This window comes from Manacus candei, unplaced genomic scaffold, assembly GCF_025592945.1.
Source record: "Manacus candei isolate 608988 ecotype Guabito, Panama unplaced genomic scaffold, ASM2559294v1 h1tg000026l, whole genome shotgun sequence".
Classification (NCBI taxonomy): Eukaryota; Metazoa; Chordata; class Aves; order Passeriformes; family Pipridae; genus Manacus; species Manacus candei.
In genome coordinates this window covers 2,727,989-2,747,817 of record NW_026138074.1, presented here as the reverse complement: position 1 = coordinate 2,747,817, position 19,829 = coordinate 2,727,989, and the positions used below count along the sequence as shown (strand labels likewise).

Below are 19,829 nucleotides of genomic sequence, written 5' to 3'. Positions count from 1 at the left end.
GCAGTCTTGCTGGCTGCACAAAGTGAAAGGGAAAATAAGACACACAGTGATTGGCATGCTAAATCCTCTCTAAAGCTACAGACCTGTCATGTAGAGCTAAATCCCTGACAGTGCCAGGTTAGTATCTTGCCCTGTCATCTTACCCTAGCTCTCCTTCTTTTCCTTTCAGTCCCCACCTCCGAAGCCTGAAGTTGTAGATGTCACATTGACACAGAGCAGGGCATTATTATTATTCAGAGTTGCTTAAAAAGTGAATTTACATTGAGTAAAACCAATAAGCCATGCTGCTCTGACATTTAATTTTCTTGGAAACTCTTCCTATTGAATCAGACAGCACTACATGCATTTTCAAATGAAATGCAGTGTTTGCACTACAGTAACCTTGTATGGACAAGAATGAATAATTTGGAGCCTATTTCTGCCACCTTCCTCCAAACCTAAATTTTTATGGAGCCATATTTCTGTTTGATGCCATGTAAAATTTTCATTTTATTCCCACCTGCTGTCTCAAAATGATGTACAAAATATTCTTCTATAAATGGGGTTGCTGTTAATGACTGGGTCACTGGTTGGTAATCTCCTTTCTGAGGCCACTTCTTTTGACATCAAACCCTGGGGCTGAAAGTTGAGGATAAATAAATGGTGTCCCTAGACATGGTTATAATAAACTCTCAGATGAAATGTCAAGTCTAAGCCAGTGTACTCTTCTACTTTCCAGTGTTATGTTGTTCAGCCCTCCAAAGCAGAGCAGTCATATTTCAGAGTGCACTTCATCTCCCTTCTCTTCGTACCATATTGAATGTCTGATTATAAAGGAGGTAGTAAATGGCTCTCTTAAAAAGAGGTTTAACCAGGGGGACGTAGGTCAAGACATCATCTTACTGTCTGTGCCATACAATTATGCATTTATGCATCCATCTATCCAAATCTGCCAGAGGTGTCTCTATTCTTAGAGCTGACGTTGTTATAATTTCATAGAAGAAGCTACTTCAGACAGACTTTGTCTTTGAAGTGATAGACTTCATTTCAAGATGAATGTGTGCTCTAAAATAGCCGAGCACAGGGAACTAGCAAACAGTTCAGTTGGGATTGCCCCTGAATTAATGCTTTGTTATGGGGGCAAGAGGATCTGGCAAAGCACATGAGGAGGTCTTAAAAAAACCCAACCTTTCATGTTTGTTTACTCAACTGATATTTTCACTAAAAATATCATTATAAGCTGTGTTGGGTTTTCTCAGAATTTATGCTCTGTTAAAAAAACTAACAATATGTGTTACTATTAAATAGATTAATGCACCATTGAAACTGAATGGTTAAGAATTCAAAAGATGGTTATGTTTTCCTACTATGCTTTTTTCAACTATAATAAAATGTTTCTTTCAATCTTAGGTACTTATATATGTCTATTATAACATGTCATTGTGAAATTAGATCCTTACACTACACTTACATGTTATGATTTGAACTTGTTCAAAACATTCAATCCAAAACTGACATGGAAATATTCTTGAACATATATTTTGATGGGAAATTTGTTATGATTTTTTTTTTTTTACTGAAAAGAAAAAGGGAAAATGCCACTGTGTTTTTTCCTTTTTTCTTCTATTTTTTTACTGGTAGAGGCATGCTAGTATAAATAGGGAAGAAAAGACCAACAGAAAACATGGCCATCATCTGCTACATATAGACATAAACAAATGTGTGCAATTCAAAGTTGCAATAATGAATGTAGTGCTTTTTAATTTTTTTGGCAGCTGAGATAGCTATGTTCTCCTTAATTGTGTGATCTTGTTCAATACAGTAGAATGGGCCACAACCAAAATATGCAGGCGAGGCATTCTGACCTGATTGAAAGCTTTTGGTCCTCAACCATGTTCAGTTTTCAGAAATGCTGGATCTGTGGACTAGGCTCAGCATCTTGAGGAGTTAGGAGAGTGCTACGTTGGCATCCTTCATTGGCAATAATTTCCTCTGTGCTTGATAAATTAGCTAAGGAGTTGAGAAACAAGGCGAAATGTGTGGGTCTTGGACTGGGATCTGCTGTACTTATCTGACATCAGGTCAGTGGAAATTCCCCTAGAGATGGACCAAAACTTAATTAGTCTATCTTGATCTTTTTCTTCTTGTATATCCCTCAATCTTTTATTTGTTTAGCTAGGTAATTGTGGTGTTCACCAAAGAGATTCTTGCAGTTAAAATGTTATACTGAGATGTTTCCATCTCTACTATAGATTTCCTTTAAAGTCATCTAGGGCCCATGTAACAGTGTTTTCAGGACTGCAATACAAGTATGTTTGACAGCACAGCACTTGCTTGCATTTTTGAATACATAAGCATCTTTGTGAAACTGGTATTTTGGCCTTGATTTCAGACACACAGAGCATGCATACTCCTCTTTGTTTACGGCTGATGCTTTCCATTCTTGAAAATTTGACCCAATCAATCAACCTTAGGAATACAGTACCATATTATAAGAGAGGGAAAATAGTACCTTCTGTTTTGTACTCTGTTTTTCCTCTCTACTTGAAATATTTGCATTTAATCAAGCTGAATAATGTGAAAAACCTGATTTCAGCTGCTTCACAAAGGTACACCCTTTTCCAACTCTGGGTTTATTATAGTGCAGGCAAAGCTATTTGCTTGCCTGTTCTTTACATTAAGTCTTTTTTGTTGTATATCCTACACAATAGGAACAAGGGAACAGTTTAACACAGCTGCAGAGAAGTTAACCCCTAAACCTTTAGATCTGGAGAAAAGCTCTGGGTGGGATTCCTTTTACAGATGTTGGCATCCTCATTTTTGGTGTTACAAGCTGAAATCAATTGACCTTCAGTCCTGTGAAAATCAATGGAGAGAAACAGCCCCACATAAGAAATGGGCCTTCACCTTCCAAGAGCGGTGGCATTTTAAACAGATCACAGACATCAGGCTTCAGAGGAGCCAATCTACTTGCTCTCTGCAGAGGGAGTTTAGGTGAGTAAATCAAATGTCAGCACCAACAGTGTGGACACCCTGAGGCAGGTGAGATGCCATGGGAGATCGTCTGGGGAAAACACACTATCACAAAAGTGATGTGGAAGTGGAGCTTGTTTCCACATCCATTCCCTGCTGTGTTTGAGAAGGAAGAACAAGATGTACTTTCTGTATTTTTCTAGAAGTTATGGAGATATCTTAACTAGCGTAGTTTTGTGTGCCAGGAAAGTCTTTTAGCAGGAGAGCTTCCAATGATTATAAAGTTTTCCTGTCAAAGAGCAGACAATTTGCACTGCTGAATGCTTCCTGGGTGTAGTGCAGCCTGTGAAATTTTCATCATGAGCTTGGAACGAATATTAAAAGATTTTCTTTGGTTTTGCTCTCATAAGGTCCACAACAAAAATTTTGAAAAACTACACAACTTACTCTTAACTTTATCATATTTCATTAAAAAAACCTGTCTTTCTTCAGTTAACCAAAATAGCATGTTTCAAGATGTGCAATAAAATTTCATCATCAAAGTTTCATATTCCCATATATTCATATATGTTGAGGGGATCACTTACTGTGACAGAGAATATTGCTAGGTGTCCACAGGGATTTCTCACGAGTATTTATCATTGCATATTTTGCATTTAACCATATATAAGTTTTAAAGTGCACACAAAAGTCTTCCCCTCTCCATCCCTAGCATGTGTTAATGACCAAATTCTAATTCTCCCTACAGCTGCTAAGTCAGTTTGATCTTATCTGAGATGATGTTATCTTCTCAGAGTGCTACAGAAATTAATGATGTAAAGGAAAGGCTTTTTCTTTTCTTGTTCTACAACTGGACAGACACACACACACACACACAGAGTCATGTCTTTCCACCACTGGGAACAAGAAGCAACCAGAACAATTGTTTAGACTTCTCTCCCACTGGAACTGCCTTAAAAATCTACCTTTTGTTAGTGGCAGATAATTAGAAACAAAGTCAAGAAATAGTCCAAGGCATTAGATAGCCAAAGGCAACAGCAGTTTTACTTGGCCTTTCCAGACTAAGTTCTTCCCCTGGCCATGGTCACCTACACATAAGGTTCTTCATGACCATCTATTTTTATGACAGTAAACCCCAACAGAGTAGGCCTTTCTTCCCTCTTCCTTTCATGAACATGCCCCAGGTCTGACATGTGAATAAAGGAAGATGATGAAGAATGAGTTATCTGTCAATGTCCTCCACTCACCACGCTAATGACAGTAGCCTAGAGTTGTTCATGGAAACACTGCCACAGCTGGGAGGAGGCCTGTGGGAACACAATCGTTTGAACTGCTGTGTTAGCAGAGATGGAGGATTGGGATTTCAACAGTTAATGATGAAGTAGGGAAACTGAGGAGAGGGAACAATTACTGACAGGGTTTCCTTGCATATCGACTCTGCTTTCTCTGTGTGTTTTTCTTGGTTTGTATTTATCGTTGTGGTAATGGGCAGATATGGATTCAAACATCAATACAAGAAAAACCACAGTCAGGCTCAGACCTAGTGGGGATTGCAGGTGCTCTGCATCTGGATTCAGAGAAGAGAGGCTTTGGATGGGTTGGGTTTTTTTCTGGATGCTATGAGATTCTCTTCTTCTGAGTTCATGTCACCTAGGGTGCAAGTCTTGTATATAAAGAAAAGCATAGCAGTATATCTAGTTCAGTTCCTACCTGACCATTCCTTATGCACATATGACAGGCCTGCACAACACCAGCAAGACTGGTTGTGATCAGCTGTGATATCCTGAGAGCAGACCCTACTCTTTAGAGACCTTAGAAAAGCAAAGGATGTACACTTTTGAGGATAATTGTGGAAGTAGATGTGAATTGCTCTTTCTTGGATTTGCAAAGAGAAATCTACTTCAAAAAGTGCTGAAAGATCTAAGTGGACATAAATATAAAAAATACTGCACTCAGGATGTTATGAAGAAAGATGGTAACAGTGGTTTGCATGTTCCAAGCAGTGGAAAATAAATCACAGCAGCCAATGTGGCACATGTTGAACAAGAACACAGAATTTTTGCTTGGAGGAGCCTTATTGCTGCAAGTTAATCATCCTTTTATTAGCATGCCCTGAAGCTTTTTGGGATATAAATTTTCCAAAATAGCATCTGGATCATGGAGTTAGGCCATTAAATTAAGAAATAAACTATGAGAACTTGAAAACACAAAGTTGTACTTGAGTCCTTTGTAGTCAAGAAGACTGCACCTGCTTCCTTTTAAGAGGCACACTGGAATATCCACTAAGTGAGTAACCTGTGGGAAGCAGTGGATGGAGGCCCTGCTGCTGGAATTTACACTGGGGCAGTAACTCCTGGGGCTAGTCCCATCTCTCTGAGTTGTAAGTGAGGAGCCGCTGCTGTTGCTGTCTTGTAGAAATTCATTGAACATCACAGGGCAATATGATATTTCAAGGACCAAGGCTGTGTTTTCTTGATAGGGGAGGCAAAAAAGATTGGAAATGGAAGTAGTTTGGGGTATGTCTGCTTTTTCTCTTTTGTTTTCTGCAGAATCAGAAATACTGGAGTTGAAAACTGTCTGTGATGTAGCTTTTTCTTCTTTCCAAAATGATCCATAGCAGATAGAAGGCACTCAGAATAACTTAATAATGTTCATGTGCTTCATGGGATGGGAATGGCATGTCTTTTGCCTGTCTCCTTTTTTCATTGCCATTCTTCAGCTTCTTTATTTCAGTCTCCTAAGTTTTGTTTGGCAGACAAAGAAAAAAAGTTCTTCATTGACTGTTATCTTTGCCTCAATGTGCATCTTCTGTTTTCTCTATTTCTCTTTAATTTACGATGTGGTTGACATTTTTTTTCCCATCAGACATAATGTATGGCTGGGAGCTGTCAGCTCTTTTGGACTCTTTTGTCTTCCATTCATCATTATGTCTTCATTGTCCTCTTTAATTTAACTGTGATGTTGAGGGGATCGCTTACTGTGAAAGACAATATTGCTAGCTGTCCACAGGGATTTCATACATCTATTCATCATCCTGTGTAAGATAAACTGTATGTGAAATATTGTGCACTAAAAAGTGCAAAACTTTGAGTCCATTTCAGGCACCAGGTGCTTAACCAATATTTTCAAACACAGGTGGCTATGCATATGACACCTTTTCTGGATACAAATATCCACTAATTTAACTGTTGAAGATGCGTCTTTCAGACTTGAAATTGTTTTGACTACAAACTTGCACTATCTTTATTACTTTGTTTCAAAGTTTATCTGTAGGTACATCAATGCAAATACAATATAGAAGTAAAACAAAAGTCATAATTAGACCTTTATTTTCTGTTTTTCAGAGGGGAGACAGTGGATATTCAGAGCAATTGTGAATATACCCATTCACTTGGAGAGCGAAATATGGATCTAGGAAATTAAGATTAAGAATCTCCAAGATCTGGTACATTTGTAACAGATAATTTCCTCAAATACTCAGAATAGCTTCAGGCATTAAAGTTCCACATGTTTCAAAATTAGTATTTTGGAGAGGTGTACTCCCAAAAAAGCTCAGGGAAGTGTTGAAGAATCGATTGAGGATTATAAAATGGGTACAAAACTCAGATACTCACATTAGATTTTGCATTATTAAAGTTTAGCACACATTTTCCAAGTCAGTTTTTTTCCAAGACCACTTCTGTTTCTGCTCACTCTTCATATTTCTTTCCTTTTTTTTTTTTTTAAGTAACAGCTTGTGTATTTAAAACAGGTGGCGATACTCTGGTTTTACATTAAGCTGCCCAAAGTCAGGAACTGGCTGTGTGTCTGCATTTTCCATCTGCATGTGCACAACTCTGCTAATCTGTTAGTGCCTAAAATTGCATACTCAAATACCTAAGAGAAAATGGCTTGGTGAACCAGAGTGCTCTCAGCTACCAGCTGCTATATCTGTAACCTTTCTTGATTGTGATAAATAAACGTATTTATCACAGAATATCTGAAAAAGTTTTTCATAAGATAAAGACTATAAAATTCAGATACTTGCAGGGAAAGAACTTTTGTATTAGGTGTGCCCGCAGGGCCATAAGAGGGTACCATGATGACTGGACATGGGTTGATACTCAGAAGTTTCCTCTGCAGCTATTGAAATGTCTGCTCATGAGACTTTGCTTTGTCTTCTTAGAGATACAGAAGATTTTCCATGATTGGAAGGTACTGAAATTAGTGTTGAAACTCTGGCAACTTGAGAAGCTGTTATGTACAACAGGTGTATATTTGTTATATAATCATAATAATTCAACCCTTCATTGCTGTCTCTCAGAAAAGTCATGGTAGTAAGTGATTGGGTGATAAAAATGGCAGATGAAATTCCGTGATGATAATTGCAAAGTCACATCCACAGGCAAAAATTAGTCTAAGCTCTACATACCTGAGGATAGACTCCAGATGAGTTATTGTTGCTCAAGGATTTGTAGCAGGCACTCTTAGCTCAGCAGCAGTGACAAAGGAAGAGAGAATCATGGGCACAATTTGGAATGGAGTAGAAAAGGAATAGGAAATGTCACTGTGCAGTATGAAAATCCAGGATACACCCAAGTTTTGATGGCTGCATGTAGCTTTGTTCCCTACTCCTCAGATCTGAACTGGAAGGGATACTTACAGCTTAAAGCATGGCAATTATCAGATATAAGGTGTATCTTCTTAATGAAAGAAGCCAAAAGACAAGAGTTTCTCAGCCTTAAAAAGAGATTCCAAATGATCTAATGAAAGACTAAAATTGCGTGACATGGAAGAGATAAATAAGGAATAATTATTCTCAAGTTAAAAAAATATGGCAGCTTAGGTACTGTATTCCACTCAGGGTTGCTGGAGATAGAGCAAGTTATGCCAGGGTGTAAAGATTACTTTGTATTTATGTTGTTTCACATATCATTTCCTTAATGTCCTGGCCATGTGTTCAAAAAGATAAATCTTCTAACTGAGGGCAACAGAAGAAGGTAGTTAAAGTGATAATATTTGTTTCTTTTCCTATATGCACAGTAGTTCCTATTTCTTAGCACAGGGTAAATGACATTAGGAGTCTTATCTAAATAAATGCCTACACTAAAGCATACCACTTATTTTAACCACAATACCAGAATTTATAAGCAAATGCCATTATACATTACAGGTAGCATTAATACAGAGATGGAAGAGAAATACAAAAAACCTGTGGTTCACAGCTTCAAACTGTATCACATCACAGTTGCCAAGCATAATTCAAATTATACAAAGTCAATAATGTGGATTTAGGGTTGCAATTTCAGATTCACCCTTTTTTTCCATTGTATTTTTATGACTTCAGATGGGTCAATGTTTGTAAATCCTGCTTTGACACAAAAGCAGAGTCCTTGGGTATATGGAATCTGTATTGTCAGTGGCTTATCTGGTTCTTGTCTTTTCCTGCATATATTTTTATTAATATCATAATGGATGCTAAGCATAGACTTCTTGTATATACATCTTTGAAGAGTGCTGTAATAGACTATATGATGTTTATTTGTACATACAGACTGAAGTTTTTTGCTATGTCTGTTTTGTCATTTGGTAAACCTTAAGGAAAAAGAGGTAAACAGAATTTCCTCAACAAGTTTTCATGATCAAATTATACATTAATCTAACTCTGATTCTAATTAAAAACACCTTGCAAATACTGACATTTCTGCAAGTTACTCAGATGTTGTGAAGGTCCAGTTTTAAATGGAGAGGAAAGTGTGAGAGAATCCAAACACATGGCATTTGTGTACAGAAATTACTATGTGAAATAACTTAGCAAAATCCAAGCATCTTTTGTTACATAGCACAGGCAAGAAAAGTCACGATCCTTTTAAGGCTTCCACATAAAAGTTAAACATAGTTCTGTTTTCACAAACTCTGCAGCATTTATGCAGTTCAGAGGTGTTATTCTTTGTTTTGACTTGTTTGTCTTAACGTCTTCAAGACTGCATTTTAAATAAGCTCTGAAAGATTTATATAGGTGCATGTTAAAATGACTCAGAAATGTCCTCAGGAGTTCAGAAGATGAAAATATGTTGAACTGAAAACTAGAGGACATTACACACTATTTAATATTGAGCAGAGTCCTTTTAGGAGGATGATCTCAGTGTCCTGCCTTTGAATCTATAGCAAATGCTTTCTTACGGAATCAAGAGTTTAAATACTGTGTAATCTTTGGGTGCTCAGTGAGACGTTACTCACAGCGGTGCTTTGGGACTACATTTGCTTTTCACTTCTGATTTATGCATTTGTTTTCCTCACAATGTGAATAATTAATATCAGCATGATTGGGATTTATTTTTTCATAATATTTTTTAAACTGAGGTGAAAAAATATCCCCATCAAGTATTTGAAAATGGTATCTCAGAACACATAAAATGTTATTGGTTACTCCCCAAGTGAGCAAAGACAGGAAGGTAGGGTGGTCACATATTTTTGCCACATCACATTTTCAGACATGCAAGAATTATGAGATTCCCATGTACAGCAAGTAGTTTGGTGTAGAAGAAACAGAAAATGTCTAAAGACATAGAAAAGTTTCTCCAGTTCTTGCAGTTCTAGCTGCAGCTCAGGCAACTGGTGGAGTACATCAGGAAGGGATATGACCTACAACAGCTGACTAACATGAAGCTAAAAAATGCCAGGACAAAGCTGCCCTCTGTGCTACCATTTCAGCAGAGTTTGGCATCACTGAAATTTTGACTGGGAAAGGAGGGTGAACTTTCTCCTCATTGTACCTCTTGAAGGATGTGAAAAGGTGAGGCTCAGGAAGGAGATTCCAGCCCCATGTTCCCACCACAGCTGCCTGGTGGTGTCTGCACCTGTCATTTTCTCCTCCAGTGAGGACCCTTTCTCCAAAGTAAAAAGACTTCTATGAGATTAATTTTATCAAGCCATAAGCACAAAATGAAAGTAATTTTCAGTGTGTTTATTTTGTATACTCTTGACAGTTTATGCTCTTTTTGGCCATAGCTCTGCCCTTCGGTTCTGTTTAATATCTTTAATATCTTTATTGATGATTTAGATGAGGGCATTGAGCCCACCATTAGCAAATTTGCAAATGACACCAAGCTGAGGGGGACTGTCGATCAGCTGGAAGGCAGGAGGGCTCTGCTGAGGGACCTGGACAGACTGGAGGGTTGGGCTGATTCCAGTGGGATGAGGTTCAACAAGGCCAAGTGCCAGGTCCTGCACTTTGGCCACAACAACCCCCTGCAGCGCTATAGTCTGGGGACAGAGTGGCTGGAGAGCAGCCAGGCAGAAATGGACCTGGGAGTTTAGATTGACAGGAAGCTGAACATGAGCCAGCAGTGTGCCCAGGTGGCCAAGAAGGCCAATGGTATCCTGGCCTGTATCAGGAACACTGTGGCCAGCAGGAGCAGGGAAGTGATTCTGCCCCTGTACTCAGCACTGGTGGGGCCACGCCTTGAGTACTGTGTCCAGTTCTGGGACCTGCAGTTCAGGAAGGATGTTGAGGTGCTGGAGCAGGTCCAGAAAACAGCAACAAGGCTGGTGAAGGGACTCGAGCACAAGTCCTATGAGGAGAGGCTGAGGGAGCTGGGGTTGTTCAGCCTGGAGAAGAGGAGGCTCAGGGGAGACCTCATCACTCTCTACAACTCCCTGAAAGGAGGTTGTAGCCGGGTGGGGGTTGGTCTCTTCTCCCAGGCAACTATCAGCAAGACAAGAGGGCATAGTCTTAAACTGTGCCAGAGGAGGTTTAGGTTGGATATTAGGAAGAAATTCTTTACAGAGAGGGTAATCAGGCATTGGAATGGGCTGCCCAGGGAAGTGGTAGATTCTCCATCCCTGGAGGTTTTTAAGATGAGACTGGATGTGGCACTTAGTGCCATGGTCTAGTAACTGCGGTGGTAGTGAATCAAGGGTTGGACTTGATGATCTCGGAGGTCCTTTCCAACCTGACTGATTCTATGATTTTATTATTCTATGATTCACTGCCAAGATATTGGAGAGCATGGCTTACACAAGCAAAGTACACTCAGGCAATTTCCCATTCATTGCTTATCAATATCATTTTCCTGTGAAGCTTCATCTTACTTTGTAATCAACAGGTATAACAAGACAGCCTATATTTTGTAATAAATAATTTTCTTCTTCTCTTGATTTTTTCTTGACAGAATCATGAATAAACTGGCAGACCAGCAGGACCACATGATACCATGAAGAGAAGCTTACAGGTCCTCTGTTGCCAACTGTTTAGTAAGTAAATATTAATTTTTATTCTGTTAGAAAAGAACTATTCAAATCCTTACAGAAGATAGCAGTATTTATGCTGGGCATGAAGAGAGTACTTAACCATGTGTCTTGCTTCAAATACCTGGAGGAACCATATGGAAGTTAAATTATCCCGTTAACGGAAATATTTGGAAATGTATTAAAAGATGAGTTGAAGTATCATCTGATTTTGCAGAGTTTTGTAAAAGACTAAAATTGATTTGTTGTGCCTTGCAACTGTGAACACTTTCAGAAAAATGAGATATAGAAAGAGAGGATGGTGGCTGGAATAAATAATGCGATGTTTTTGTAATCACGTTTTTTGTCTAGTTCTCAGTGGACAAGAGGGATCCATCTCACTTGGCATGTCTGGTGGTGGTCACTCAATAAAAAAATCTGTGAGTGAGGGAATGGAGCTCTAGATTCACACAGACCTAAATTCTGTGTCACTTCCTGAGATGACAAGGATTTTTTTTCTAGGTTTTGTCTTTTGGAAGAGTCCATCCAAGAGTCCAGTAAAAAGCCTCAGGTGAAATTTAGACTGTGTAGATGAGAAGTGTCTCCCCTGTTCATGGAAGTAAGGCAAGGTTTTAGGTATATTGACACTGTTGGGACATTTCTGTAGACCGCCAGTTTCCAGTGTCAATATCAAAAGCAACAACTTTTCTTCAAAGTTTTAGAGATAAAATAAATTAATTTTATATAAGTGTAATCACTTGCTGTCATGTTTTGCAAGGGAAATTGCTAATTTTCAGTGAAAATGCAAGAAAAAAAAGTTTTTTTAATGTTGTCTCTTCAATTCAGCAGAATTTCTTACTACATATTTTCATAGACAATTTTGTATGGATTTCTCTTATTCTGGTCCAAGCTAGGCAGAAACCACAAAATCATCCTTGTATGCGTGGAATGAGCAATACAAAGACTTTTAGTTTTATTGGCATGTGTGAAAATTAGGTCTAAGAAGTATTTTATGGACTGTTCTAGAAACCTTTTGCTTTGCTAGGTTGGCTGATGTTCCTGTTCTTATTTACAGCTTCTCCTATGACATAGGAGAAACACAGCTGTATCTTCATGACTTTAGAGGGCAGACTCCAGAGGTGCATCCAAGGTTATTTTGTTTTCATGAGCATAAAGCTAGGCCAGATGTGCCTACAGGACCTGCCCAGCAGCACATCTTTGACTCCCAGATATTGGGTGCCTGGCTGGTGTGCAATGTGGGAAGAGCTCCTTAAGGAGGCTTATAACCAGAAACCCACTGACGGCAGTGGGGGCTGTGGTAGTTTTACAATAGCTAAGGACCAAGAATACTTTGCTTCATTTTGACATGTTTCTGCGTGTTGAAATGTGACTTAATTCTAAAATTATCTCAGTTGCTGGACCAACATTGTAATAAAAATATGAAACTGAATTGTGTAAGTACATTTCTACCACCATTTAGGGAAAAGAAGGAAGGTATACTGTACATCCAGCCTATCACAACGTTGAGACTTTTTGTAACTATTTTTTTTTTTTTTTTTAATATTATGCTTCGTGGCTTGGCAGCATTCCCCATTGTTATCCCTGCTGTTTTAAACTGTTTCAGGGTAATATGTTGAAGAGCTAGGCAGTAAATAGAGGGACACTGAAAATAAAGAGGGAAAGACTGAGAAAACTATATATATGTATACACAGACATATAGTATGAATATGCAATGATATTGTGAAACTCTGTGATGTAATTTGAAAAGGTGGATTCTGAACATACTGATTCTACTGACAGATAAACAAACTGCTTTATTTCTCTAAGTGCAGCAAAAATATGTAATAAATGTAGTTATCATTAACAAATGCAACAACTATATAACTATATAAGAGGTATTTTGGGCATCTAGAATGAGTGTTTTCACTGGTTGATTGGTTGGTTTATAAAAAGCCTGTGGCAAGATCCTCCAAGTTACTTAAACTCTGTTAAATCAGTTTTATTTTAGGTACACTGAGGTGTGTTACCTAAGCTCACTTTTTCCCCAGTTACACCACAATGCTAAAAACAAACTCCAGAGAGTGCATTCTGTCCAAGGAAGAGGAAATTACTTTAATGTGTTTCCTGTAACTGTTCTTAATGCTATAAGAAGGGCCTGCAGCATGGTCTTCTCTGTTTCATTTGCACAAAAGGGGGAAAATTGCTGCTACTATATAGCGGGAAAAAAAAAAAAAAAGCCAACCTTCAGAGAAAGTATCAAAAGAGGATATTCTACTTCAGGCTGATTCACCAATGTCCTTCACCTGCCTGCCTTCCTCATCTGCGACTGCAACAAGTGGGTCTGTGGTGCTGCCTCGAAAATGTGGCAGTGTTTTCATATTGTCTGCTGTGGTGCGAGTGATTAATGGAGGCTTAAGGCTACAGAGAGAAGTGCCCTATGTGTGTATTCTTGTGAATACATACACAGGGCATACGTAAACATGCAAAAGCATGCTGGAACAAAATGGCAGTTTTTGTAGAAACAGTGATGAGCTGGAAAGACAAAACTCTGTGTGTGCTTGTGAGTGTTCCTGTGGCTAAGAAATGTAGGGAGAAGCAGTTTCATCTCCAAACTGGTGTGTCGTTATGAGGCTTATCACATTTTTTGCTCGAGTCTCAGCTGTGCTACTGTAGTGGCTACACTCATCTGTGTGTTCGTTTCCACCTCTGTTCATCTGTGCTGTGTTTGTGCAGTGTCTGAGACAGTGGGACCCTTGTACTCATGAGGGCTGCCGGGCTCTGGGGCTGGAAGAAAAGACGTAAGTAGATATTGGTTTGTTTTACAGACAGTGGGATTTGTTAGCTGTATTTTTAAAAATTACACTCATTTATAAGTAAGATTTTGATTGTAGCTTGCATCTTTTTTTGGTGAATTTTAGATGAGTTACGTAATCATTCTGTTGCCATCCGTACTCTTTTGCTGTGCTTTCCAAAAAGAGCACATTCCACCCATTTATGCTGATCAAGAATAGCATGTGAAAATGGCACTAACAACAGCTCCCCTTTTGAATATGGCTGTAGCTGGCTTGAATCTGCTCCCAGTTGTCAAGAGACAGACTTTGTAAAAATTGTAGTGCTACATGTGGCCCCAGACAGGGGCTCTGGGCGATGCTACTTTACCTCTAGTCATTCATAATTTATGAATAAGTAATTAAATGTGTGATGTAACTATAAAGAAGTAGTGCTTTCAAACTGTATCTTCGAAGATTCTATTTAATCTGAAATCTCTTAAGACATTAAAAAAAAACCACATAAAAAGACTAAACCAAAAAATTTGGAAGAGGTTTCTTAGTAAGAGCTCTTTGAAGTCAGAAGCTATATTCAGATGATGAGGACCAATTAAAGCAAAACATGTGTCCACAATTTGCTGCCATTTGTTCTAGACACATCTTTATGGATGAAGTTTGTTGCCTCTGTAATGATGAAGATGCAAATGCCTTACCCATGAGGCTGAGCGATCTCCATTTTTTATAAAGACCTAATGTGGTGATTTAAGCCCTACAGCATGAGCCACAATATGTCTGCATTTTCTGTAATAAAACATGCACACTATAATTTGCCATGCGTGCACTGTTCACTAATGGCTTCCAAGTTGCATATAAGCTAGAGAAAAATGTGGCGACAGGTAACTGGTGAAAGCTCTTGGCACACAATTTGTAAACGGGACTTTCTTCTTCAGCCATTATTTTCCTGAACAAATGGAAGGACTTTTATTACAGCACTAAGGTCTGTATGAGGACCTGTCACCGTAGCATCTGAAATAAACACCAATCTGGGTGTTTCTTCATGCCATTATCACTTAGTGCATTCCCAAGTATCACTCTTTCATCTCTGAAACCTGGCACAATGCCCAGTAGTATCAATAGAAAGAGCTTCCTATCTGCAAGTGTGTACCACTCACTGTGGTAAAATGAGCAAAAATGGCTGTGAGTGGCTGTGCCTTATAACACAGGCTGTCACAAATCTGGTTTCCACTTGCTCCCCTTCCTCTGTTTTAACTGGCAGCTTGGCTGCCTTTCAGTTGTCTCTCACAATGCAGTTCATCCTGTAGAAAGGGTGAGCACAAGCCAGCATTCCATTCAAATATGAAGTAAGTCTGAGGGCTCATCCCTTTTTTCGTAAATATTTGATGAGCAACATGAGTTTGTCAAATTCCTGTGTAAGAGAAGACCCAGTTCTCAGTGCCTTCTGAAAGGTGTTGAGCAGCACTATCTCCTAATGCCTCTTGCATCTAATAGGAACCCACACCCACCGACTCCTGTTTCTACTGCCAAGTGCTGTCTGTGAATAATTACGTGTTATTAATAAGATGGTATGCACTGATGGCTCGTCTATACAATTATACACGGCTCGTTTAAAGCAAGTGAAGAGGCATGGTAACTACAAAAAAGACTACTGCCAGAAGCAGAGGAATAACCTGTTCTCTGCTCACGGTAGTAGATAAGACATGAAGAAATGGATTTATAGAGCAGGTAGCTTGACATTAGACATCAGGCAAGCATGCTTTAGCAGGTTAGGATATTGAAATGCTAGAACAGGCTAATCAGGAGGATTTAAGTCCGGCACGGAAGCACCGAATGGAAATAAAAAAACATCTCTCAAGGGAGACAGAGGTCATCTAGATGATTTCAAAAGCTCCCATCAAACCCTCCGATCCTGTGACCAGTAGGTACTGTGTCCTTAGTGCAAATGAGCCTGCTTGCTTCCACAGAGGGCTCTCAGCTTGCACAAGCCATGTATAATTAATCCATGCACTAGAAACATAGAACTGACGTGAGCTTAAAGGTACTTGGGATCACTTGATACAGATCAGCGGAGAGTGTCTGCCTATCATTCACAAGGACTCACAGAGAGAAAAGAAAACAATGTTTTTGTTGTGTGCTGTTAGACTAGTAGGTATAGCCTGAGCAAAGACAACAGCAGGGAGTGGTTATCCAGTAACAGATTCCATCTGGTTTGCTTAAAAATTAGAAAGGTAAACAGCCTCTGGCTATGCAGTGTATCGTGTACAGAGCTTTTTGGGATACTCACTGGGCTGAGGCATTTGTATTTGAGAGTCACATGGCTTGGTAACAGCCTGCCCATCGGGCAGCTCACAGCAAGCAGTCCATCAACACTTTATTTTCCCAGAATTCAATTAAAGGTTGTTGCTTCGGTTTCTCAGCAAAAACTGCCTTCTTGAAAGAAGCTGCAACCTTCCATTTTGTGATCCTGTCCTGGAAAACAGACCTTTTTAAAGAGGGCTATAAAAGCAAACCAATGCACCTTGTAAAGAAACTAAATAGAATATGCATTTTCTTATCAGATGTAGGCTCCAGTGCCCTTGATGTGCCCTTTAGTGAGATTTCAGCTGCACGCACATACAAGAGAAAGGGTTCCTGCTTGCTGCCTAGATAAGCACAACTCAGTGAATGGGATGGCTGTTGTCATTCCAAACCTGAGATTGTTCCCATGAGTAGCTCTCAGTGTTTATTTTAAATTCGCTGGTTCCATGAACATTCATGCCCTTAAAGGCATTACGAGTTGATAGCATTTCACAGATAGCATGAACTCTTTAACGAGTTTGAGGTACATCTGTTGGGGAAGTACATCTATTGCTCTGTTTTGCCAAGAGCAGATATAAATTTAGGACATAGCAACCCACTCAAACAACTAACATATTGTGAAAAGTTCTCCACTTTTCTTGCAGATTTGTTGAAACACAGAAAGATGTGGAATAGGCCTGGTGCTGTAGAATTTCAAGTCATGGTTTAAGTCCTTGACACTGAATTTGGGGTAAAAAGCCAACAGACAATTACGTTGCTCTTTCTACTGGCAAACAAGCAATTCCTGCCTTTGCACATGTAATTTGATAGTCTGAGTAAGTTCTTGGCATTAAGCACCTTCAAATTTATACTTATACTGGTACTTATTTGCACTAGAACCCTGTAGATTTTTCAAAATTAATGAGAACATGGATAACTTCACAGTGTTTATATTCATCAAGCATTCACACACCACCTGTGTGACATTCTGGTAACAATGTCCATGATCATTATGCTAGAAAACCAAAATATATCAAATAAATATATATATGTATGTTTATCCAAACTGAAAAATGCTGCAAGGATTTGGTTTTAAAATTCCTTACCACCTTGTTAAAACAATAATCTCATATGTCAAAAATTAATCCACAATATTATTTCCAACTGATGTTGGGAATTATTTGAGTTTTGGACCTGAAGTGATCCCCATTGTACAACAGTGTGTCTATCTAATCTATTTTAGATTTCATGCTCTTTGCCTCACGCCTTGAGAGAGAGGTTTTAGGGGGAGAGTGAATAGGCAGCAGTACAAATGTGACTTTTCTCTATTTTCCCTTTCAACCATCTCTAATAGAAATGAAACTTCAGGAACAAAGACTTATCAGCTTGTGCAATTTCATGTGTGTGTCTTTGACACTCAGCATCGAGTGGAGGAAGAAGTGTTACTGATATGCAGGCAAGAGCCTAGCAACCATGAAATATTGGTCCTGCTGAGTTCAGTAGCAAAACTCCCATCGACTTTAGCAGGATTGGGATTTTATTCCCAGCCTGCATGCTCCCAACTTGCTTTGATATGTTGCAATATAAAACAAAAATATCCTGTCAAACATTTATTTCTTTCCCCAAAGCCTTCTTTTCTTCCCATCTGTGCCTAAGAGACATTGGTGTGGTTTTGACAATATTGCAAGCAAGCCCTACTCCAGCAAAGGCAGTTAAATATGTAAATTGAGTTCTTAGCCCCAGGCAGACTGTGCCTACAGCAGCCACTAGCCATAGGCTTCAATCGCCATTGGACTGCATTCCAATAATTTGAAATAAGAAAATTTATATGTCAACATGCACGCTGGGGTCTGAGGTCCATGAACTATCCAGTGCCTGTTCCTGTGAGAAAGACAGAAAAATTGCTCTTAGATACTTAATATACATTGTTATCTGATATTACCCCATGTGTGAGCTGCCATGAATGAGGACATGTACCACTGGTATCAGTAACAGCGATATTTATACTGAAATATATTAATTATACTATATTTAAACATTTTCCCATGTTTAGGTGCTGAAACTTTTTTATGTTAAAAGTATCTTTGACTTTTGGCAAAGCCTTTGAACTTTTCTCCCTCCAGCTTCCCCTTGGCATGCTACGTCCCATTATTTTTGAGCAAGGGAGACCTAACTGTGGAGATTATTGCAGCTATGATTGCTCATGTATGTGTCCATTGTAGCTCACTACAGGCTGTGTAAATAATTTACAAGAAATACTTATAAAACCAAGCTCATTGCAGGCTGTGGAAACAGTTCAGAAGAAATACACATAAATCAAAGTGTCATCCAACTCGGCGGCATGTGCTGGGTATTATCCCTATCTGTTCTCTAAATAGAAAATATGTGGATGTCCTCTGTGGTTCTACAAAAAAATCTCCAAAGCACTTGAGCATATGCCAAAATCTAAGCACATGCAACTCAGTGAAAGGATTCAAAACTCTACCTGCAAAGAAAACTTGCTTTGAGGTATCATCTAAGTTATCCTTTGGAATAAGGCCATTGCTTCTTGAAGCAGTGCATCCAGCTGGTCTTTATTTTGAAAACAGGCATCTGCAAAACTTCCTTTACAAGTCAAGGCCTATACATAATTGGTATGAATGTATTGTTTTGTAGTACACTATTGGTTTAAACTATGCATATCCTCTAAAGCCTGAAACCTCAAGGGCAGGATGTGCTCCCGAGGTCTGGAAAAAGCCCATAGTCTCCTTTCACATGATTTTATTCCCCACATTATTCTTGGACAAAAGGAAGATGTTTGTTATGTGTTCTACAAAAGATGTTTGAAAAGTGACCTTGGCAGGAAAAATACTCTACCCCTGCTATAGTAACTTAAAGCCATTCCTCTACTAGGTTCACAAAAGGTTCTGGAAATGAGGAAAGTTTATAGCGTGTCACATCCCTTCAGCTAGAGAAGGCAAGGAAACCACAAACCTTAGGCCCTTTCCTTGGGGCGGAGGTGCAGGGTCTCCAGCAGACTCACCAGCTGGTGAATCTCTTCTGATGTGCACCACGAGTGCCCAGGAGGAACCCACCGTTCCAGGTTTTGGAGGAACAGTGCAGTGTGACCCTGCCATCACTGAGCTCTTCTGCTGCACTATGATGACAACAGGATTCTTGAGCTACTCTTGGCAGTCAAGACCAAGCTTCTGTCATATCCAGGGCCAAGGACAGGATTTCTGGGGCCAGGTTTTCCAAATCAGCAATGCTTAATAACTAATTTTGGCACTCAGTGAATTTTCCTAAGTACCTAAGCAGATTAACCTGCGTTCTTCACAGTGGGTAAGTAGGAAACTTCCACAGGTGCCTTTAGGAAATGCACTAGGCATGTCTCTGATACAGAGTGCCAAGATACTTTGGAAAATCTAATCCCTTTTCCTTGAATGTAAGGGAGCAGACTTTGTTTCAAAACTATGTAATACTGTGCAGAGCATAAATATTTTGCTTTAGAATTAGTGAATATTAATCAGTGCTTGCTAAGACCAGGTTATAAGGAAAGGAAAAAATAAAGAAGAGGCATGGAAGGAAGCAACACGGGCTTGGGTAGAGAGATGGCCAGGTATTCC

The 19,829-nt window shown here is 39.2% G+C and overlaps 1 protein-coding gene across 2 annotated transcripts in view; it reads left to right on the top strand.

Annotated features, from left to right (window-relative positions):
- Positions 1-19,829, top strand: part of TMEM108 (transmembrane protein 108) — a 161,198-nt gene that overhangs the window by 63,595 nt on the left and 77,774 nt on the right. Inside the window, exons 2-3 of one of the 2 annotated variants that reach the window (XM_051789117.1) lie at positions 11,106-11,187; positions 13,895-13,959. In XM_051789117.1, the coding sequence (XP_051645077.1) occupies positions 13,923-13,959 (37 nt within the window). In that variant the 5' untranslated portion in view covers positions 11,106-11,187; positions 13,895-13,922. The remainder of the gene's footprint in view (positions 1-11,105; positions 11,188-13,894; positions 13,960-19,829) is intronic. The other variant, XM_051789116.1, reaches the window with a different exon arrangement.